Source organism: Globicephala melas, chromosome 4 (assembly GCF_963455315.2).
Source record: "Globicephala melas chromosome 4, mGloMel1.2, whole genome shotgun sequence".
NCBI lineage: Eukaryota > Metazoa > Chordata > Mammalia > Artiodactyla > Delphinidae > Globicephala > Globicephala melas.
In genome coordinates, this window is record NC_083317.1 from 67,526,472 (window position 1) to 67,550,403 (window position 23,932).

A 23,932-nucleotide genomic window follows, 5' to 3' on the forward strand; every position below is an offset into this window, starting at 1 on the left:
GGGCAGGCCTCCTTAAGGAGTCCTCAAAGTTGCTCACTGCACAACTGAGGGGTTAGTGTGGGTAGAAATCCAACCTGTGCTCCACTCCCCAAGCTGGACATCTTGGTACAAGATTGTATCTGGCCCATAGGAGTCCTTTTCTCCATTCACACAACGACCCCACAGTTGACCAAGCCATGCTCCAATAGTTATGGACGTCTGAAAGCTAAAAGACAAGTAGATGTTTTCCAGAGGGACCAAGGAGGTGGAACAGCATGTGTGAGGTCTGAGAATTTTTTAAAAGGCCTAACGTGAGGATCTAAAGGAAATTCAGTGTGCATGCAGTATGGAGTTCAAAGGGAAGACTAGCAAGGGTGAGGCTGGAAAGGTATTCATTACAGCTGGCATTTCCTGTGAGTTTACTAGTTACACTGTGCTAATGGCTCTCCATGCATTATTTTATTGAGATCAGAGGTTAAGTGACTTTCCCAAAGTCATATGTTAGGAAATAGTGGAACTGTGATTCAAAGCCAGGTTTAACTCCAGAGCCTGTGCTTCAAACCACTTGTTCCATGGCATCCAAAGACTTGCAGAGGTGGGTTGCAAAGGGACAAGACTGAAGGCAGGAAGACCAGTTAGGAAATAGTTACATAAACCCAAATAAGAAATGCCAGGGTACTTAAGATGGCCTTGGAAATGGGAAGGTGTGGATGCATTCCAAAGAGATTTAGGAAGTAGAGTCTACAGGACGTGGTGGTTGTTTGAATATGAAGGATGATGATGAGAAGAGGGAGGGGGTAAGGAGGATTCCTTATTTTGTGTCTTTGTGGATGGCATGTCGTTTGCTGAGGAAGAAGGCAGTGAAGGAGGAACAAGGTTGGGAGGAAGGTGAGTTTAGAGTCTGTCAAGTTGGAAGCACCTGTGGGACATCCAGGTGGCGATGTCCAGTCAACAGTTCAGTGCTTGGGCCTGAACCTCAGGAGAGGCTGTATAGTTAGTCAACTTTTGCATGTAACTGGTAATTAGTAATTGACCCACAGAGTGGGTGAGATAGTGTGTGGAGCGAGAAGAGCAGAGAGTTCCTACTAGGATAATGATGCTGAAGCAGAAGGACCATTCCCTAGATCCAGCTGTAGAGTTTGGTAGAACATAATCCAACCCTTGATTTACCTGCATCCTTTCCAAGAACTATTCTTCAAAGGTTTATGGAGTATCATATTATAAATGGAACCAGAAATCTGGGATGAGGAGGCCCCGAAAGTGGGGTGGGGGGAGTACAATAATAAATAAAAATAAGTGGCCTTCTCTGACATTTTTGTTTGATTTGGAGTCAGATTTAAACTTAACTATGACTCATTCTGTATTTTCCATACAAACATATATGGTGAATAAAATAGCATTACTAGTAGTATAATACAAGGAACTGCTACCACTAGGCCAACTCTGTGCATTATTCACACGGAAGAATGAAGGGATTAAAATCCAGTGGCAACATCAGTGAAGGCCTCAGCTTATCAATGGCCTCTTTAAAATGAACATGGTCCTTCTCTGATATGGGCAATTGAAATGTTCTGTATCTTATGTGAAGTGCTATAAAAATGAGGCTCAAAGCCATGCCCTCCCCACCTGCTACCCCTCAGCCTCTCTAAGTGGAAATTCTGAGCCACTTCTGTTTCAGTCATCATAACAACATGGGATTTAGGCTTAGTTGAATTCATTTTGTTTCTCTTTTGTTTTTAGAAAGTACTACCCGCGGTCTCTGCATGATGTGGCTTCTGAAGACTCAAGAACCACCCGCCTCACTAGCCTGCGATGGAGAGGGCAGAAGTGGAAATTCAAACACCACGGTTCCATTCTGTTACTAATTCTGTAGACATGTGCCTCCACCGCAGGGAGTAAGTCACACCAAGGGGGAAAGTTCTCAGGGGCCCCCAGACCACCAGCACCCTTGTCCCTCCCCCTGGAGAGAAAGCAGAACTATGGCATTTTATAGCTGCTGTTGGATCTTCTTGGCTTTTACCTGGTGTACTTCTGCCTATGGGCCTGACCAGCGAGCCCAGAAGAAAGGGGACATTATCCTCGGGGGGCTCTTTCCTATTCATTTTGGAGTAGCAGCCAAAGATCAAGATCTAAAGTCGAGGCCGGAGTCTGTGGAATGTATCAGGTAAGGTCAGGAGCCACCCTGGAGAGTCTTTTCTCCTGGTGGTTGGAGAAAAGCTGTACCAAACCTGAAATAATTTTTTCAAAGTTGGTTCTCTCTTTTCAAAAATGGTGACTGGTAACCATGCTGAAGCTTATTATTCCCCCCCCCCCTCATTTTTTTAAAAGAAATTTTTCCAAAAATAAAATGTCAAAGATACTGAATAGAAAAATCCATGGCCTGTTGGAGCCGTGCTTGGTCACTTGGTAACTCAGTCATCATTGTTCACCTGGAGGCTGTGTTACTTAATGGAAGACCAAGTACCTAGAAAGAAATTTATTGTAGGTTTTGCAAACCTGAGTAGTAAAATCTCCCAATGACCTTAAGTGCCCCAGTGGTCATAATACCTGAGTGTTGGCTGCCTCACTCTTATTTTTTTTAAGGATTTTAAAGCTGAAAGAAACTTCAGTGGCTGGCATGACCTGGGCGTCTTCAAAATGCAGCCCGTAGCATTTGGAATCACTCCCATTAGAATTCTTATAGGAAGCTGAAATCCCCCTGCTAACACAGAATCCATCTACATAGATAGAGAAACACAGAATCCATCTTAACTCTCTCACTGGACTCTGTCTTCAGCCATTTGAAGACAGCTAACATGCCCCCTTGAATCATTTCTTTTCCAGACCAAATAGTTTTCTAAATAGTTGTTTCATGACATGATTTTCAGACCCTCACCATTCTGGATGCCCTCTCTCTGATGTTCCCTAATTTATCATGACTCTTAGAATATGGCGTCTAACACTAGGTACAATTACTTCAAATAGTATCTGACTTCTGCAGAGTACAGAGGGCTGTATATCACCTGCCTTAATCTGGACATCAGAGACCATTACTGCACCTCAAGTCTTGACCCATCTTGTGAGAGAGAAGAGCACTTTCTCTTGAGATTTGCAACTTCCAGAAGGGATCCAGCACTTTCCCTTGGTCTTCCTGATACCTAGAAAATGAAAATGAAAACTAGAATCGTTCCAACAAAACTGGATTTCTGCTCGTGTTCTAATGAGGGCTCACAAATTAGATAACATTTTCACATTTTTTTATGACTGCAGAAAAACTAAGTGTAGAATTTCACTGATGCTGTTTATATCCTTCACGTAACCCATGTGGACAAATATCCTTTTTGTTGTTCCCTTGCTGGACAGAGTTGTGCAGGTGCCACATACATACCTGAGATCAAGCAAGAGCTTGTTCTGAAATAATATATAAATATATATATATATATATTAATTGTATTAAAGAAAGATAGGAAAATCAGTTTAGCAGTATAGATGTTTTAGGTAATGAAAAATTCAGTAATAGATCTTCATAACTTTGCAGGTTTAAAAAAATAAATAAATGAAGGAAACATGAAGAAAATGACTAAGAGAAAATGTCACATTAAAAGTTAGACCAGGACATTTAGGAACCTAACTGATACAGTGAAGTATAACAGCTTGTATTTCTTTCCCCCTGCCTTTGAGTTCAAGTCAGGAAACCCACGATACAAAGAGAGAAACTGCAGACTTGTTAGCTTTTCTTCTCTGGGTGCTGATACACTGATTCAGAACATTTATCAAGCTCTCACTATGTGCTGTGTCCTGGAAGAGTGAAAACTATGTCACTGACCCTGTTTCGCTTTGTTAATTTGCTTGATTTTTATTTAAAATAATGTTCTTTGAAAAGCAATGCATGCTTATTTTTTAAAATAGAAAGTATAAAGACAAAATCACACAATTTTAAAACTCATCATTCTACCACCCAGAAGTGACCACTGTTTGTGAATAGCCTTCCGATGCATAATATTTGTTTGCTTGTTTGTTTATGAAGATATCACTCATTTCCCTTTCCTCTTCTACCTCCAGGAATGTCAGTTTAAATTTGTGACTCTGCAAATCTGAAGTTATTTTTAGCTTCTTATGTATTCAAATCCTAATCTATTTATATTTTCCCTGGTCCTTTTTTTTTTTATATCTCTGTATTACTTTTACTAAAGTACCTCATATCAGTTATTTCAGATTCTTTGTTGGATAAGGCAGATACAAATGATTCATTCTATTACTAACCACAATCCTTGTTGTTATTAGTCCCTAACTCTGTGTGAGGCACCATGCTGAGAATTGTGCATAATTATCTCATGCTCACAGCCACCCTCTGAAGTAGGTGTTATCCCCATTTTACAGAGAGGACTTTGAGTCTCAAAAAACACAACGTCATGAAACCAGAGTAATGGAACGAGGTTCAAACCAGCTTTGCCCAGTCTGTACTCTAAAGAAGTTGACCAGAAAGCCTCTTGCTTTCTTCCATTTCTTTCTTCCAGGTATAATTTCCGAGGATTTCGCTGGCTACAAGCTATGATATTTGCCATAGAGGAAATAAACAGCAGCCCAGCCCTTCTTCCCAACATGACCCTGGGATACAGGATATTCGACACTTGCAACACTGTTTCTAAAGCCCTGGAAGCCACCCTGAGTTTTGTGGCCCAGAACAAAATCGATTCTTTGAACCTTGATGAGTTCTGCAACTGCTCAGAGCACATCCCCTCTACTATCGCCGTGGTGGGAGCAACTGGCTCAGGCATCTCCACAGCGGTGGCAAACCTGCTGGGGCTCTTCTACATCCCCCAGGTACGCGTGCCATCTCAGATGGGGCAATGTGGGCAGGGGCCAGGAAAGCAGGCTGGGAGGATGCCACACCCAGTGTCCATACAGTTTGCTATTTTCCCTTCTCTGGCTTTACTTTGGCACAAAAGATCTTTTAATTATCTGTATCGTGACCACTGGGGATTTTTGAGACCCCAGAGTCAACAATGTCAACTGAGCCTTCACAATTCTTCCAAAATTTTTTTAAACATACCTTGTATAAAACTTTGTCTTTTATTCCAAAGGGTTCAGTTATTTATTTTCCACTCCATTCCATCAGTAAATGGCTGTTCTTCTGCCTTTACTAAAAGGAATGAGACCAAATGATGTAAATCCCACCTTTCAAACCCAAAATATCTGCCCCAAATCCTAGTCCCTTAAAAGTCTCTGCCTCTCTCTCCTCTGGTTGAAAGTTTAGCTCGGAGGAAAGCAGAGCATATTTTCTCACAAAATCGGAACTTAATCATTATCTTGCACATTCTAGAAATGGAAAATATTCTATTTCATTCAACAAATACTTGTAGAGTGTATATGAATAAGCAGTTTCCACCCTGCAGGAACTCAGCCTAGACAGGGAAATAGACGTCTACATTTTCAGATACTAACAATTCACTGAAATAAGTGCTTTAATAAACATTTGTTCAAAGTTGCATATGTTTTTCACCAAAAAAAAGACAGCAAACTCTAAATGCCATCTTATAACCTGATTTTTTTCCCATTAACACTATAGAGCAAACCTTTTTTTCATATTAATATTTATAGGGCTGTGACATCATTTTATAATAGTGAAAAACTGGAAAAAACCTAAATGTCCATGGGTGGGAGAATCAGCTCAATTGTGTTGCATCTCATATATCAATTTTTTAATTTAATTATATATCACACTTTAAATTATTTTCTTCAGTGTCTAGTATTTAAAATTTTTAAGACTACCTTTGATAAATTCACATTTCTATGCTGGGAGGTCTCTGTTTCCTTGGTGATAGCCATTATCCCTTTCTATACATGTGGCAACTGAGAAAGTCTTGTCATCATTTCCCGAATCCTTACTTCAGGGAATTAAAGGTGTTTCCCATGGGGAAACCCTGGCTCTATAATCTTTGTGCCAAAATGATCTGACAAAGCCCACAAGAGTAAATGTGTTGGGCAAGATGCAAATATGCATCTTTATATTTGGCATATTGCGTAGTAGTATTTTAGATACACAGTTAAGGCAGGTTGTCATAGCCAACAGACATAAGATGTAATTGCCACCAAGTAAATAAAGAACACGAAGGGGAGGGTTTTAATTCATTGTGGTTTGGATGAAATATAAGGTTAAGTTGAGCTTGAATTATAAAAGTGCTGAGAAGGCTATAATGATTATCAGTCAAACCAATGTAAGTGTATCCGCAGCAGTGGTTCTCTGTCATGGCTGCCTGTTGGAATCACTTCAAGAGCTTTAAAAATACTGATGCCTGGGACTCACCCCCCAGAGATCCTGGTTTAACTGATATGAGATGCAGCCTGGGCGTCAGGAGTTCTGAAAGCTCCCTAGATGAGTCTAATGTGCAGCAGAGCTGGGAACCACGCCCTGTTGGGTGAAGGCAGAGGCCCCAGTTGAACTTCTTATGCCACTCACGCCACCTAGTGGATGGAACAAGCAGACCAGCTAGAACAAGTTGTGGTTAGAAGTTTTCTGAATCATTCATGAAACTCTCCCCTCTTACAATAAAAAAATTTTGTGTGTTTTTAAGGGGTTTTTTTTGGGGGGAGTGGGTAATGAATTGGTATTTATCCCCACTTTTATAGTTTTCCTTTTAAAAAGTGGACAAATATTATAAATGCATTCTTTAAGAGAAACATATCCATGGAGGATATGTTTATTTGTAATTTTTATATCTTTAAAACCCTTTTTGGCCCATTTTTCAAAAAAGTATCAAGAAGTAAGCAATACTGAATGAATTTACAAAAGGCCTGAGTAGACTTTTCATTTGCAAAAACCTGATCAAGAAGCCTGTTGTTTGGGTCTGCAAATAGAGCTCTCTAAAAACAATAACATCTCAACAATTACTTAATCTAACTACCTGCCTCATGAGGTGTCACAGTAGAGCAAGAAGGAGCTTATTTTAATAAAAGGAAAAAAATCACTTTCATATTATAACTCTCAAAATCAAAGCTCTTGTCAGAAAAATAATGCCTGCTCATTAGCAAAGTTGGACCAGGTCTTTCATGTATCAATGTCTTTTATGTTTTTGATGTAGAAACTATTCATTAATAAGAAGAAATATATAGAAAGAATTCATTTTAAAGCACTGAACATTGAAAACTAATTGTTTCAATCAGTGAAAAATATTAAAAAGGCATTCCCCCAAATTTCTTCAACATGGTATTCTTAAGAAGTTTTAAATCTCTCTAGAAAACTGGAGAACAAGAGATATTAAACGTTCTTTCATTACCAAGAAGAAATTCCATTCAGTGTAAAAAGGTTTTGTCCTTCATAGGGAACAAATGTATGGACACCAAGGGGGGAAAGTGGCGGGGGGTGGTAGTGGTGTGATGAATTGGGAGATTGGGATTGACATATATACACTAATATGTATAAAATGGATAACTAATAAGAACCTGCTGTATAAAAAAATGAATAAAATTCAAAAAAAAAGAGTTGAAAGACAAGACTGCTAATGGCAAAAATGCTGAAAGAATGCAGGGATGACATATGAATAAACCTCAAGTTAAATTAAAATAAAAATACTTTGTCCTTCAGAAGAAATGGTTCAATAACTTGGAACTTCCTAACTGGTGAGCCAAGACACACAGGAGTGCTGCAGATAGGCTGAGATACTGACCCTCTCCAGGTCTGGGATGGTGGGTGGGGTCTAGGGTGGTCAGAACACACCCATCAGGGCTGGTCAGCCTCCTCCATTCACCCCACCTTCTATGTTTGCCACAACTTGAAAAGAAATTGGGAAGCTCTGCACTAACGAATGCTTTACATGATATTTGGATACTTCTTCAGGCAAGAATCTTTTACCACAAAAGGTAAGGCTTTCTACCCTTGGTGACCCACATCCATGCTCAAATATAGTACTGGCTATGTCCTAGAAAGTGGAAACACATCAAGGCAGCTTCTCCAGGGTTCCTTTTCAGCCTCTTTAGGTTTTGGAGACCCACAACAAAAGCCTGTCAAGAGGCCTCGACCACCACTTGAAATTGCACAGAGGAAAGGGCTGCCGGTGGTGGTTGAACTCACTGAGAAGCCAGGACAGAAAAGGATGTTTTTCTGACTATATTTAATGATGTACATCATCATGATTGTGATGAAGGGGAATTGAGCCTAATGAACCTAAATGGCTAATTGAGCCTAAATAATAAACAGTTCTTAGAAATGACTGCAATTGAGGGTACTTTTATCTAAAGTACTTCTGGCATGGAGGAGGTGGGGAGATAGGGGAGGGGAGAGAGGGAATAGCTGGAGACTGGAAGAGAGAAACTAGGCAGGATAAGAAAGGGGAACCCCAGAGGCTTCTCTAAAGAGCCTTAGGTTCATAACCCAAAGGGAACCTGATTCCTTCCAGAAGTCATGGACAAAGTGTTCATTATAGTAAAGGGGAAGCTAAAATGTTCAAATGAGAACCTGGACCCCACAGGCAGAAGATATGTACGTGGATATATTGTAGCCAATGAGGCAGCACGGAGGAAGTTAGGAGAAACTATGGAACAGTGCATAAAGGTTAAGTAGATCCTACTGTTGTTGGGTTGACTTTATGATCAGACCCATTTTTAAAGGTAGCATTGTGAAGGATCACCTGCTGGGAATTAGAATGCTCCTTGATAGACTGACAGATGCTTGAGTGCTCACACTGGAGAGGAATAGATTCTGGTTGTCTTCACGCCTTCATCCTGTCTGCAGTGACCAGCATTTGATATATTAGATCAGTGAATGTTCAAAAAGCCTCCTCCACACAGTCTGGAGGCTCACCTGGCACCTCAATCACTCACTCATTCTGTGTTCTTTCCAGGTCAGCTATGCCTCTTCCAGCAGACTCCTCAGCAACAAAAATCAGTTCAAGTCCTTCCTCCGTACCATCCCCAATGATGAACACCAGGCCACCGCCATGGCTGACATCATCGAGTACTTCCGCTGGAACTGGGTGGGCACAATTGCAGCTGATGATGACTATGGTCGGCCAGGGATCGAGAAGTTCCGAGAGGAAGCTGAGGAGAGGGACATCTGCATCGACTTCAGTGAACTCATCTCCCAGTACTCTGATGAGGAAGAGATCCAGCAAGTGGTGGAAGTGATACAGAATTCCACAGCCAAAGTCATCGTCGTCTTCTCCAGTGGCCCAGACCTGGAACCCCTCATCAAGGAAATCGTCCGGCGAAATATCACGGGTAGGATCTGGCTGGCCAGCGAGGCCTGGGCCAGCTCTTCCTTGATCGCCATGCCTGAATACTTCCATGTGGTCGGAGGCACCATTGGATTCGCTTTGAAGGCTGGGCAGATCCCAGGTTTCCGGGAATTCCTGCAGAAAGTCCATCCCAGGAAGTCTGTCCACAACGGTTTTGCTAAGGAGTTTTGGGAAGAAACATTTAACTGCCACCTCCAAGAAGGTGCTAAAGGACCATTACCCATGGACACCTTCCTGAGAGGTCACGAAGAAGGTGGTGGTAGGATAAGCAACAGCTCCACCGCCTTCCGACCTCTCTGTACAGGGGATGAGAACATCAGTAGTGTCGAGACCCCTTACATGGATTATACACATTTACGGATATCCTACAATGTCTACTTAGCCGTCTACTCCATTGCTCATGCCCTGCAAGATATATACACCTGCATACCTGGGAGAGGGCTCTTCACCAACGGCTCCTGTGCAGATATCAAGAAGGTTGAAGCTTGGCAGGTACATCTTTCACTTAGATAGCAGTTCACTGTGTAATAAAGCAGAGTTAGACTGATCCAAGCAAGACAGATTAAAGTGGTTACCTCAAAAAGCCAATATCTAAATGAGGTCACTAGATGTAGCCTGGGATTCAACTTGCCTTTTCAAACATCTGAGCAACTGACTTCTGCAAAATTGATAGTAATTTAATTTGATTATCTGTTTGAACCCTTGAGCTCAACTATTCTTTAGTCTAGTGGTTCAAAATATCAGGAGTATGGTCCCTAAATGTTTTTAAATATCCTGGGACAGATTTAGTACTGAGTGGAGTGTTTTTATAGTGCTTAAATTAAATATATTGTTCCCTTGTACTTAACAAGTATTTCTTGAGTACCTATTATATTCCATATACCAAGGGGCATAAAACCATAAAACTAGTGTCACTATGTTTAGCCACCACTTTTGCCATTATATTATTCAAAATATAATGTGCTGGACCCCCCCCATAAGTCAACTAAGCTTAGGACACAAGCAAATCAAGGGCACAGAAAAAACTCTTCTTAAAAGGATATTGGATATTTCAAAAAGAAGCACTGAAGTAGTTGTCATAGAAAATAATCAAAACTTAAGTGGATTGGGCTTCCCTGGTGGCGCAGTGGTTGAGAGTCTGCCTGCCGATGCAGGGGACATGGGTTCGTGCCCCGGTCCAGGAAGATCCCACGTGCCGCGGAGCAGCTGGGCCCGTGAGCCATGGCCACTGAGCCTGCGCGTCCGGAGCCTGTGCTCTGCAACGGGAGAGGCCACAACAGTGAGAGGCCCGTGTACCGCAAAAAAAAAAAAAAAAAAAAAATTAAGTGGAATCCCTACACTTTAGTTTAGACTTGTTTTGTATTCTTCAGTTATATGCAGGAGAGACATCATAATCTTTTTTATTTCATAGAGCTTCTGAAGATAAAAGTCTGGCCCAACTTATATCCCATGGAGCTGTTCATGTCTTGCATATGTACCTTGATTTTTCAATAAGACCGTGTTTTACGCTCCTTTTGTATTTTCCTCAGTCCCAGACTGAGCTATCAGAGAGTGCATGATGGGGGGTGGGGCGTGAGGGGAGGGTGTGAATCCCTGAATATGGGTTGAATGACTCAGCCTCCAGCTTCAGCTATGGCTCCCCCACTTACTGGCTACATCATCTCAGGAAAGACACTGCTCTGCTCAAGTCAGTCTCCTCATCGTTAAAATCACCCTAATACCCAGCCTACTTTCCAACCAAGTTTCTTTTGAAGAGGAAATAAGATGATATATGTAAAAGCAATTTGTAAATTTTCAAACTCTTAAACAGGTGGTGATTATTTTAAGTAGGATTTCAATATGCCTCAAATTAATCAATCAACTGAGTAAAACATGATAATGAAACCAGCTTTGCATACAGAACTCAACCACCACAAACCCTTGGGAAAAGATGCCAAGAAACAAAGAACGTACATCCTATGTCAGTCACTCTAGAGATTCTCATGGGATGAGGAGTGACTGTCTAGGCTGGTAGAATGAGCCAAAAGGACCTACAAGTTCTTAGCCCTTCTCGTGCGTGGGACGTGTCACTCAGGCATCATCGTTGGCTAAAGTTTCTAATCTTTATGAGGGACTGAAAGTTTCCTTCCTCACATTGCACCCCACACACTGCCTGGCAGAAAAAGGGAGCTCTAATGAAGGTCAAAGACCAAAAAGACTTCAGGAGCCATGATGCCATGGAGTGGAGTTTTAAGAAAGAGGAATAAAGGGACAGTCTTTTAGTAAATACTAGTGTCTTTCTCTCTTCCCTTCCATGTCTCCCTCCCCTTCTTCCTCTCCCTCTTGAAAAGCCTATGGGGGAAAAAAAACCTAAAGAAAAATCCCAGGGTGGGATTGAAGGGAAAAGAGGCTTCCAGTAGGTAGTTTGACAGTTCTGCTCTCCAGGGACTCCTCTCCCAGACAAGGAAGTAAAATCCAGATGGCCAAGGTCAAAGCATGGGCACATGAGAAAAAAAGCCAAGAATTAGGCTATAGTCAAGGGTGCGACTCTCCGCTGCATGCAATAGAAAATTCAAACCAAAGTGGCTTAAACAAAAGAAGGAACATTATTAGCTCACAATACTGAAAAATCTCAGAAATACCGCAGGTACAACTAGATGCTCTCATCTTCATCTCTTTGTTCCTTTTCCTTGGGCTTAGCAGTTTTCAGCCTCTGTAGCAGCGTCAGGCTCATAAAATCCTTACTGCTAGGCTCTGCTTACTTCCCAGGATTTCTTGGAAAAGTCCCAGAAACGATTAGACAGCCTAAGATCACAAGTCCATCCCTGAAGCTAGGAGTGGCATTCTCCCAAACTACTTAGACTGAGAGTAAGAGGGGGGTTGGATCCCCAAAGGGCAATCAGAATGCTCTTACCGAAAGGAGGAGGAAAGAGTAGCAAAGTGGCCAAAATAAAAAGTAGCCACTACACAGACACCTCAGCTGACCCTCGGACAGGTAAATTCGTGTCCTCCTGGCTCACATGCGGTCTGGCACAATTCATCCAGGAGAGGAGACAGATAGGAAAATAGGGTCAGAGCTCTGGGGAGGAGCAACATGTGGGCATTGCCCAAAGTGTCCTGTGTGCTTGCTGTAAGTCTCCTTTAAGCCTTAGGAACCCAGGCGGTTGGGTGGGCATTCTGGAATTTAAACACTTGGCCATGTCTCTGTCTATCAGGAGATGGACCAACAATTCTTCACTCTCATTACTAACACCTCCATGGAAACCTATCACTCATACAATCTAATCCAAGTATCTCAGCCTGGAATTCCAGCCCCACCTTCTTTCAGTTCTCTTATAAGCCAATCTGCCTGGTACCTCCCCACAAGCACTTATTAGTTTTTGGCACAGTACTTTTACCTGAAGAGCTATCAAGTTTTGTCTCCTCTATCATTGTCCACCACGAACTTTTAACTCTTTTTCAAAATTCACTTTCTCCTGGAAGTCTTTTCAAATCATACTACCCACACACACTTGCTGACCATGCTTTCTTCCTCGCTTTTGCCGTTTATGTATACCCAAGTTAATCTTCCACAGCTCTTCAGTTAACCAAAATAGATTCTTATCAACTAAACTTCTGATTAAATAAGGTCAATCACAATCTTCTTCTTTTGTTGATCTTTTCTCCCCCTAAAATTTATCAATCAAGTCATATGCCTTTAAAGTAACACCAACCAACAGGTAACTTAAGAGCACACAACACCCAATTCCCTCCTGACCTCCACAGAGACCCCAAGCCCTCCTCACAGGGTTCCTCAGCTCTCTCTTCCCTCTGATTCCTCTGCAATACTCTGAGCTTCAAACGAGCAGGAACTATGTCTGTATTGTTCAGCGCTGTGTCCAGGACACCTGACACCTGAATATGCGTAGAATAAGTGAATGAATGAATGAATGAGTAGCAATCTAGTTGATTTGACCTGACAACATGACATAGAGTCCTTTGCAGAGAATTATTCTACCCAATAACCCAGGCTTGAATCAAACGACTCCGGCCAGGGTATTCTAGACTCTGATTAGATGAGCCTGGGTCACATGCCTAATGATCAAATTTGAATGGAACATCATGTAAATAAGTAGGTAAGGAACCACCGGCTTCCTTCTCTCAGGACAATTGTGCACAAGGCATGCTTCCTACTTTCCCCCACCTTACACCAACCACTCACTAGTCAAAAAATAGGCATGCATGGGAATTCCCTGGTGGTCCACTGGTTAGGACTTGGTGCTTTCACTGCTGGGGCCCAGGTTCAATTCCTGGTTGGGGAACTATGATCCCACAAGCTGTGCAGCGTGACCCCCCCCCCCAAAAAAAGGCATGCATGGTGAAAGAACCATGGTGATAACAGAAGTCAAATGGAATTGATCTGACCAGGAAGCTTGGGGGAAGGGGACGAATTGAGGTGAGAGCCAGAGGAGATGGAGGGGAGATAAGAAAATACGACTGAGGTTAGAGAAAGCAATTGGTCCTGGACTTCCCTACACATAGCACAGGAAGTGGCCAAGAAGCAATAGGCTCCTTATCTCTGTGAACTGTCCCTCATTATCCATGTGAATGGGGTGCTTCGTGCATTCCATCCCATTTTCCCTCTGTACTAAAAAGTGATACCCTATGTAAGCTCTGGAAATTCTAGTTTCTAGTCTTCGGCTTAATTCAATCGAACTTTAGAGTACATACCAAGAGGTGATTCCCATTTATGCTTATAATGAGCAATAATTTGACTTTAAAACCCTTTAGAGGAAATACCCTAAAAGGCCACAAGATGGAAATATTACCACATAATAGATAATACATGACCATCTAAGTGACGCGTGTTACGCGCATCTGTCCCTCTTTTAGTAGTCTTTCTCGGTGTTTGGTTTTCTTTTTGAGCCTGTCAGTCTCTGTCTGTATATTATATTCTATGTTTAAGTCTTTCTTTTAGCTTTTTTCTTTTCTCTTCCCCTTCATTTATTTTTTCTTTCTCCTCATATTTGTCCCCAAATAAAATAACTTAGAAGTGTATTATACAGAATTATAATCTCAAGTATCGACAAAATTGTGTATTTTCTTTTTTAATGGAACTATTAGTTCCTTCTTTGAAAATTCTCAAAAAAAAAGCGAAAAAAAAAAAGGGAGTTCCTTGACGGTCCAGTGGTTAGGACTCTGCACTTTCACTGCTGAGGGCCCAGGTTCAGTCCCTGGTTGGCGAACTAAGATCCCACAAGCCTCACAGTGCAGCCCAAAATAAAAAAATAAAAATAAACAAAATTCTAAAAGAAGAGTGTTTTCTCTGGAGGAAATATCTAAATTATTTTTTAGCTTATGTTGCTTTTTTGTGGTTCAGTGGTTATCAATTTAAAGATTCCCTATCATTGCTTTTAAGGGTGAAATTGTTCCCATCTCCACCTTCCCTGTTATGCAAGGTATGATGCAGAAAATGAGGTGCTCGAGTGCAAAACATGCAAGTCAACATGCCAAAAGAAATATTAAAGATGCCTAAAGAGATGACTTAAAGACATGACTTAGTAAACAGATAAGTGATTATTAATGGACAAGGTGCAAATTTTGACTAGAAAAATGCAACACTCATGTGATCTTGCTTGCATACCTGCTGTGAGGATGAAACACTACAGTACTATGCAGGTTAGGATTTGAAGTAAGGAAGAAAGTAAAAGATATCATCTGAATAGGCCTTTAAGGATGAATCAGATGTGTGAAAGGGATCTATTCCTTGAAGGAAATATCAAATGCAAAGGCAATTACACACAACAACACAGGCAAATCACAGAAACATCATGCTAAGTGAAAAAATCTGGACTGAAAAAAAAAGTACAGACGGTATTGTGCAATTTATATGATATTCTATCTCTAATGGTAGAAAGAAAACAAGCAGTGGCCTAGGGCTGCAAATGGGGTGAGGATTGACTTGAAAGGGACATTAGGGAACCTTTTGGGGTGACAGTAGTGGTGGTTACACAGGCAAATACATTTGCCAAGACTCAGAGCTACACTCTTAAAATGGGTGCATTTTATCCTATGTAAACTGTACCTCAATAAAACTGATTAAAAATGGAAAACAGTGGAAAGCCCCCAGGGAAGGGGGCTTGCACGGGGATCTGAATGCCATTCAATTTGGACCACTTTTCCTATTACTGCCTCTTGGGTTGCCCCAAGCATTATATATGTCTCTACCATCCCATTTTTAAAATATGTCTATCTTCTCAACCTAAATTTTATACTGTTCAACCTGTTGTAACTAGAGATAGGCAGCCTAGTAGATGGGCTATATAATCTAAGTATATAGTGTCATGGTTGAGAGTTTGGACTCTAGAGCCAGACCAACTGGATCCAAATCCCAGTTACTACCTAACGTAACAGCTTTATGGCCTTGAGCAGTCACTTAGTGTGCCTGGGCCTCACTTTCCTCACCTGAAGAATAGATATCTCTATCTGAAACTTATGAGGTTTTTATGAGGATGACATTAGTTAATATGCATACGGTGCTTAGGATACTGCCTATACATAATAAACTATTTTTTAAGTAATATTTTGGCCTTTTTTATAAAAAGAAAAGAAAGGAAGCCTCATCCCTCATGCAATTAGTCTGAATTACTTTATCATAGCTAATTGAATAATTCTGGTTCTCTCTATATTAAGAGACTTCCAGTCCCACATTTTAGGTGTTGGTTGCTCTCTTCATCCTTCATCTGGCATCCTCCCGTCACATTCTTATATGGAACAGTTGTGTTTGGGACTTACCCTTCTCCTCAAGCAACTCCCAGCTGTTACTCCAACACTATTACACTATGGTGATTCCAACTCTCTTTTCCCTCAAGAAAGTGGTGGAGGTTTTATAATTAGTTTATTCTATGTTTTGAATGGTTACTGAGAATTAAATTATGCCTATAACCGAAAACATGACATGCAAAATATAATATTTAGCTCGAGCCTTCTAAAAAGACCACAAAGGAAATATTTCCTCAGAAAAACCCAAGATGCCTCTTTTTCCTTCATGAAGAGAAAGTTATTTTATCCTATGAAAACTGTAATTTACTTAAGTGTGATAGGATGTACCTATCCTATCACACTTAAGTAAAATCTTCTAGCACATTTTAAAGCAAATTCTAGTATTTCCCTGTTTGCTTGTTTGTTTGAATCTAGAAGTTTGATTTTTCTTTTTAAATCAGAAACCAAGAACTTAGGTTACATTTATACCTCAAAAGGAGAAACTGTGTTGGCCCTTAATCCCATAGTATAATTGTAAGTATTCTGCTTTTTAATATATAGGTTTAAATTGCAACCAATTATATAAAAACCTTAATTTTTATGGTCCTTCTTCCTATTTACTCTTTAACGAATACAGATCTCACGTTGACCTTGTTTTTCTCATCTATCCTCAGACTGGTGAAAACCTCATTCTGGGCACCATTTGACAAACCTAACAGTGTTGATTTAATGTTTACTCTATTAACCAAAACCTTTAACACACATAGTTTGAGTAGCCATTAAAATTCAGGCCCTCTACAAATCATTAGGAATACAAAAAGGAATAAGAAAACATCTGCTTTAGAGGAGCTTGGTCTAATCAACTGTAGGTATAAATTTTCTAGCCACAAAGATTCCAGGGTGCTTTCTTTTCTGGATAAGATGTTTGCACTACTAACTCTTACCTTCTGCCTGTCCTTATCTCCTGTCCCATTTGTGGCTAGAGTTACCAGGTCTCATTAGTAAACTCTCAGCACCAAGTATCCTAGAGGTCACCTCGGTATCAAGGTCTCTACCTGCAGCTGAACGTCAGCTCCACCAATGAAGTCATATTTGTATACTTTAAATCCCTTTCTATACTTTCTTTTTTGGAACAGCTTTACTGAGATATAATTCATATACTATATACAGTTCACTCATTAAAGTGCACGATTCAATGGTTTTTAGTATATTCAGAGTTGTGCAGCCACAACCACAATCAATTTTAGGACATTTCGCCATATCAAAGCTGTCACTCCTTACCACCTCATTCCCCCAATTCTTTTTTTAATTTATTTTATTTTTTTAATTGAAGCATAGTTGCTGTACAATATTATTTAAGTTACATGTGTACAACACAGTGATTCACAATTTTTAAAGGTTATATTCCCATTTATAGTTATTATAAAATATTAACTATATTCCCTGTGCTGTACAATATGTCTTTGTAGCTTATTTTATAGCTAATAGTTGGTACCTCTAACTCCCCTACCCCTATACTGCCACTACCCCCTTCCCTCTCCCCACTGGTAACCACTAGTTCTCTATATCTGTGAATCTGTTTCTTTTTGTTATATTCACTAGTTTGTTGTATATTTTAGATTCCACATATAAGTGATATCATAAGTGTTTGTCTTTCTCTGTCTGACATATTTCACTTAGCATAATGCCTTCCAAGTCCATCCACGTTGCTGCAAATGGCAACATTTTGTTCTTTTATGGCTGTGTAGTATTCCATTGTGTGTGTATACTATATCTTCTTTATCCATTCATCTGTTTTTTTATTAATTTTTGCTGGAGTATAGTTGCTTTACAATGTTGTCTTAGTTTCTACTATACAGCAAAGTGAACCAGCTATACGTATACATATATCCCCTCTTTTTTTTGATTTCCTTCCCATTTAGGTCACCACAGAACACCAAGTAGAGTTCCCTGTACTATACAGTAGGTTCTCATTAGTTACCTATTTTATACATAGTAGTGTATATATGTCAATCCCAATCTCCCAGTTCATCCCATCCCCCCTTTCCCCCTTGGTATCCATATGTTTGTTCTCTACGTCTGTGTCTCTATTTCTGCTTTGCAAATAAGATCATCTATACCATTTGTCTAGATTTCACATATAATGTGTTAATATACGATGTTTGTTTTTCTCTTTCTGACTTACTTCACTCTGTATGACAGTCTCTAGGTCCATCCACATCTCTACAAATGACCCAATTTCATTCCTTTTTATGGCTGAGTAATATTCCATTGTATATATGTACCACATCTTCTTTATCCATTCATCTGTCGATGGGCATTTAGGTTGCTTCCATATCCTGGCTATTGTAAATAGTGCTGCAATGAACATTGGGGTGCATGTGTCTTTTTGAATTATGGTTTTTTCTGGGTATATGCCCAATAGTGGGATTGCTGGGTCATATGGTAGTTCTATTTTTAGTTTTTTAAGGAACCTCCATACTGTTCTCCATAGTGGCTGTATTGATTTACATTCCCACCAACAGTGCAGGAGTGTACCCTTTTCTCCACACCCTCTCCAGCATTTATTGTTTGTAGATTGTTTGAAGATGGCCATTCTGACTGGTATGACCCAATTCTTAAATAACTACAAATCTACTTTCAGTATCTATATATTTGGACATTTCTGGACATTTCATATAAATGGAATCATAAAGTATGTGGTCTTTTGTGACTGGCTTCTGTCATTTAGCATGTTTTCAAGGCTCATCCGTGTTGCAGAATGTATCAGTACTTCATTTCTTTTTATGGCTGAATAGTGTCCCATTATATGACACATTTTGTTTATCCATTCATCCAATTGATGGGCTTTTAAGTTGTTTCCACTTTTTGGGTATTATGAATGATGCTGCTATGAACATTCATGTACAGTTGTTGTGTGGACTTATGTTTTCATTTTTCTTGGGTATATACATAAGAGTGGAATTGTTGGGTTGAGTGGAAACTCTATGTTTAACTTTTTGAGGAAGTGCCAGACTGTTTTCAGAAATGACTGCACCATTTTACATCTCCACCAGCAGTGTATGTCAGACTCCAGTTTCTCTACATTCTTATCAACACTTGCTATTACCTGATCCTATGCCTTTTGACATGAAATCTAGCCTCTTTGCCTTGACTGCTCTTTGCCTCTCAACTTTATTTTCCCTTGTTCTCTAGCACTTACATAAATTTTGAGAAGTTGGTCTCTTCACTGCCTCCATAATATTGATACTTGTTTTCCCATGTTGTGCCCACTGTCTTTAATACCTTTCTTCCCCTTGTCCTTTGCCACTACAAATTCCTACCATACCTCAAGCCTGTGTTGACCATTTCAGCCCTTTTTAATGTCCATCTCCCCTGAGTTTCTCTGTACTTAGAGTTGATACCCCATAAGTTAGGCATTAACTGTATTTTATCTTGCACTGTTGGCTCTATCATCCAAAGTCTTATATCTTATCACCCTAATCCATAGGTAAACTCCATGAGAACTTTATTACTATTACATCCTGTACTACTGCAGCCCAGTTCAGAACACACAGTGGATAACCTATAAATATTTGTTTGTTGATTGATTCTAACAGTATACAAATCTAACCTTGTATTTACAATGAGTTTTTTAATAGAAAAATTTTTAATGATTTTGATTGGTTCCATTTTCTTTCAAGGTAGGTTATGGTAGAAATCGCTAGCCTGTGCCAATAGCAATACAGAAGAATTATAGCCAGCGATGATCTTTGAGTCACTTTTCTGTCCAATCTAATGTGGAAGATGACCATTTAATTATGAAATGATCTTATGCCAGTTCCCCTTCCAATTCACCCACTGTTGTCTGGAGAGTTTCACTGCAGAGAAGCTGTAGACTGAGAAAAGGAGAGAGGGAGTTTGTTGCCTGGAGAATAAGAACCTAGGAATTGAAACCTGGATAGGAGGAAGAAAATTTACGCTAACTACTCTAGCTTTACTGCTGCATATGCTTTTTAAAGTATTCTTCAAACAAGAATGATGCTTTTTAAAAATATATTTAATGAGGAACTATTACTAACAAATACCTGCCATCAACACTCTCAACAATTTATACTGGAGGCAGGAGGGTGAAGAAAAAGCACATGTTTAAATCACAGCTGGAGAACTTTCTAGCTTATGACTTTCGCAAGTTTCATGCTTCAGTTTCCTCATCTATAAAATGAAGATACTAATAGTTCCTATCCATAGATTTGCTATGAGGATTAGATGAAATAGTGTGTGCAAAGCATTAGTACAATGTCTGGCACATAGGAAGTGTAAATAAGAGGTAGTCCCCTACCTCTCCACTCTTCTCATCTTTTACACACATCAGGGCAAAGGCAGAGTTAGCATGACATGTGGAAAGGATATGGTGAGGATAAAACATCTGCACTAACAAGTAGTGGTAGTTACATGGGACCAAAGTATGGAAGGCTTGGGAAGCTACCTAGAGAAGGTTGAAGCATATTTCATCTGAACCATGGTAGGTCCCCAGGAGGAAGTAGGAGGGGCATGGGTATGGAATGGAGAAGGGTGGATTGTTCATGTCAGAAAAGTTCCAGAGTAGGTGGGAAGAATGAGGTTCTGAGTACTACAAGAGAGGTCAGCCTTATAGAGAAGGAACGTGTGTTCCTCTAAGAGAAGGAGATGTATCAGGACAGGGATGTGTTAGGGTAGAGACAAAAGGATGTATCCCACTGCATAGGAGGAGATCATCCCAAGAGCAAGGGGACAAAGGGAGGAGAGTTGGAGGTATAAGAAAGGAGTATGTCAGTGGCACCACCTCTCTGAGGAATGTTTTAAGGACTCAGTAAAAATGAAGGGAAAAAAGTAAGATTGATGACCACTGAGGAAGGCTTGGGAGAACATGGGTGGCATGAATCCTTGGTAGGATTCATTCTCCATCTTTTTTGAGGATGACTCAGCAGCTCTGGTTGCAGAACAGAAGAACCAGGCAGCAGGGAGTAAGGGGTCCCCTTTCCCCCACAGGCCTGGGACAAAAATCAGGGCAGCCAGCATCTGCCAGGGCAGCAGTGAGAGCACTAAAGGAGTAACCACACACAGCAGTACTCACACAGGCGCCCTGGGTGCTGTGCCCGTGCACACATGTGGCCGGCCACAGACTCTATCCCCAAGCTCATCCCAGGGCTGTTTATGAGCAAATTCAGGTGGCTCCTTTTCTTCATTTGATTTTCCTTACAATAAATGCTTACTTTAAAATAAAGTCAATACGGATATAAATTGTTTAAAAGCTGTGTCATCTCTGGAGTGGAGTGGAACATGAAAGGTGCCTCCCTTTGTCACACATGTGGATAATAGGTGCTGGGCCCAAAGGTTTCCCAGTGTCAGATCAGATGCTGTTTTCTTAGGCACCTTAAAAGTTATGCTAGGGGGACTTCCCTGGTGGCACAGTAGTTGAGAGTCCGCCTGCCGATGCAGGGGACACCGGTTCGTGCCCCGGTCCGGGAAGATCCCACATGCCGCGGAGTGGCTGGGCCCGTGAGCCATGGCCGCTGAGCCTGCGCATCCGGAGCCTGTGCTCCGCAACGGGAGAGGCCACAACAGTGAGAGGCCCGCGTACCGCAAAAAAAAAAAAAAAAAAAAAAAGTTATGCTAGGGAATTCCCTGGAGGTCCAGTGGTTAGGACTCTGCACTTCCACTGCAGGGGGCACAGGTTCGATCCGTGGTTGGGGAAGTAAGATCCCGCGTAGCGCGGCCAAAAAAAAAAAAAAAGCTATGCTAAAAGGGAGAGGGACCTCTAAATGTACTCCTGGGGTACGCCAAACCATAGAACAGAAAGAAGTTCATACTAGAACCTGGAGATTCCTGCAGCCTCTCTGGCCCAGCCCTCTCATCCTGCAGGTGAGGAAACGCACTCAGAGCCAGAGTGAGAAAGCCCCATGAGTCGTGAGGTACAGTGGAAGTGAGCACTCCTACTCTCACAGTCTGGACTGTGTGTGCTTCACTCTCTCTTGGTGCCTCGATGGCCCCCTGGCCCTGGGCAGGTCCTGCATGAAAGATAAGCTGCAAAGTGCCCACTGCTCCCTCTTGACCAAAGTCAGGGGCACACAGGAAGCAGAGGCAGGAGCCTAGTGATGCTGCAGTGGAGCAGAGCCACTACAAACGCAGGCTTGGCACCACTTGCTAGCTGTGTGACCCTGGACTAGATACTTCTATTTTCTGTGCCTCGGTCTCTCCATCAATAAAGTGGGGGTAATTGTGAAGATTAGATAACGAATATAAAGTATTTAGCATTGTGCCTCAAAGGTAATAAAACGACTAGTAGGGTTTAGTAATTATTATCATTACTTTTTTTGTACAAGGGCTTTGTGACCCATAAAACCCTGTAAAAAGTAAAGGATTGGCCATGATTATTACAAGAGTGATGGCCAAGACTCCACTCACACCCTTGTTTCCTTCTTCCTTCCACTCTCTCTCTGTGATCTTTGGCAACAAGACACTTCTACAGAAGCAGTAGCATAGGGAAAGATGGTGCAGAGCGTAAGAGTACTTACTCTTTCCAAAGCCCATCTCAGAAGACACCAGGGATGGCTCTGGCTTACAAACCCTGCCCCCCTCCTGGACACCGCCAGGTGATGGTGCACCTGCAAAAGTCTTGATTTGGCCAGTGGCCATGGTGAGATATATTCCTTTTCCTTTCCTGACTTCAAGAAAGTGTTTCCTACCCCAGTTACAATTTGAGTATCAAATAAAGTTGAGTATCAAAGTTCATGGGTTACCAGGGCTGCCATTAACACATATAAGTACCTTAGTGTGAATTGCAAAAAGGCCTCTCTTCTTCAAGTCATGTTCCTTCCACTTTGTTTGAACAAGATAGTTTACTGTCCTGTGTAGCGCTCAACCTACATAACCATACATGGCAGCCTGTGGCTTCTATTCAGAATATTCATCTCTATTCTTTAGGTCCTGAAGCACCTACGGCACCTAAACTTTACCAACAATATGGGGGAGCAGGTAACTTTCGATGAATGTGGAGACCTGGCAGGGAACTATTCCATCATCAATTGGCACCTCTCCCCAGAGGATGGCTCCATAGTGTTTAAGGAAGTTGGATATTACAATGTCTATGCCAAGAAAGGAGAAAGGCTCTTCATCAATGAGGAGAAAATCCTGTGGAGTGGATTCTCAAGGGAGGTACGTGTTGTCCATCAGGATACCAGATGCCTCCACCACAGGCAGAAACTGTGCTGGGCTTTGGGAGGGCCTTGGACTTCACCACTGGACTTCCAGAATCATGAGTCCACTTCCCTCAACTCACTAACTGCATTGCCAGGGCTCCCTGTGAAATCCATGAGTGTTTAATGCACAGAAGAGAATCTTCAGAACCTGAGCTCCATACTTATTATATTGAAACAGTTTTATTCTTTACAAATCTGACTCCTTGGCTAATAATAGTTTACTTGACTAAAACTTTCCCCAACCAGAGCAAAACATCACTCAAGGCAGGGCATGGACAATTCACACAGAGGTAGTTCCCTGTCATCCAGATAGCTCAGGACTGACGTATAAGTCAAAAGCACAATTTATTCTCCTGCTATGGGAGACCTGTAACAAATAGGAGGATGCTTGTGACCATGATCAGGACCCCCTTCCATGAGTATCACTGCATCTAGAAGCTTGATTAATAACCAGAAGCACATTACCCAATGAATATGCCCTTAAGGAAAAGATGCATAATATGCTGAAATAATAACTATTCCATGATGGTTGCGTCCTAGAATATAGTAGGCTGCTGAGGACCCAGATCCTCTGTAGAAACAGACCCTGGACCGGGCATCCTCTTTAACTCTCCCAAGAAACCTGGATGAGACCCACTACATTTCTCTTTGCATTTGCCTTTCTATTATTACCTTTGAGTGTCTTGAACCACTTTTTATAACATGACCAAAAATTCAACTTCATCTTTTTACCAAATGCTTCTTAGGTTGATGGGTTTCTGATGAAATACTACAATTTCACTGTTTCCCAATATATAGGAT

General features: G+C 41.1%; 1 protein-coding gene across 2 annotated transcripts in view; it reads left to right on the forward strand.

Moving 5' to 3' along the window:
• Nucleotides 1-1,855: 1,855 nt before the first annotated feature.
• Nucleotides 1,856-23,932, forward strand: part of CASR (calcium sensing receptor) — a 28,611-nt gene continuing 6,534 nt past the window's right edge. For both annotated transcript variants that reach the window (XM_030858123.2, XM_030858133.2), the window contains exons 1-4: nucleotides 1,856-2,143; nucleotides 4,476-4,782; nucleotides 8,799-9,683; nucleotides 22,857-23,087. In XM_030858123.2, coding sequence (XP_030713983.1) covers nucleotides 1,959-2,143; nucleotides 4,476-4,782; nucleotides 8,799-9,683; nucleotides 22,857-23,087 — 1,608 coding nt within the window. In that variant the 5' untranslated portion in view covers nucleotides 1,856-1,958. The remainder of the gene's footprint in view (nucleotides 2,144-4,475; nucleotides 4,783-8,798; nucleotides 9,684-22,856; nucleotides 23,088-23,932) is intronic.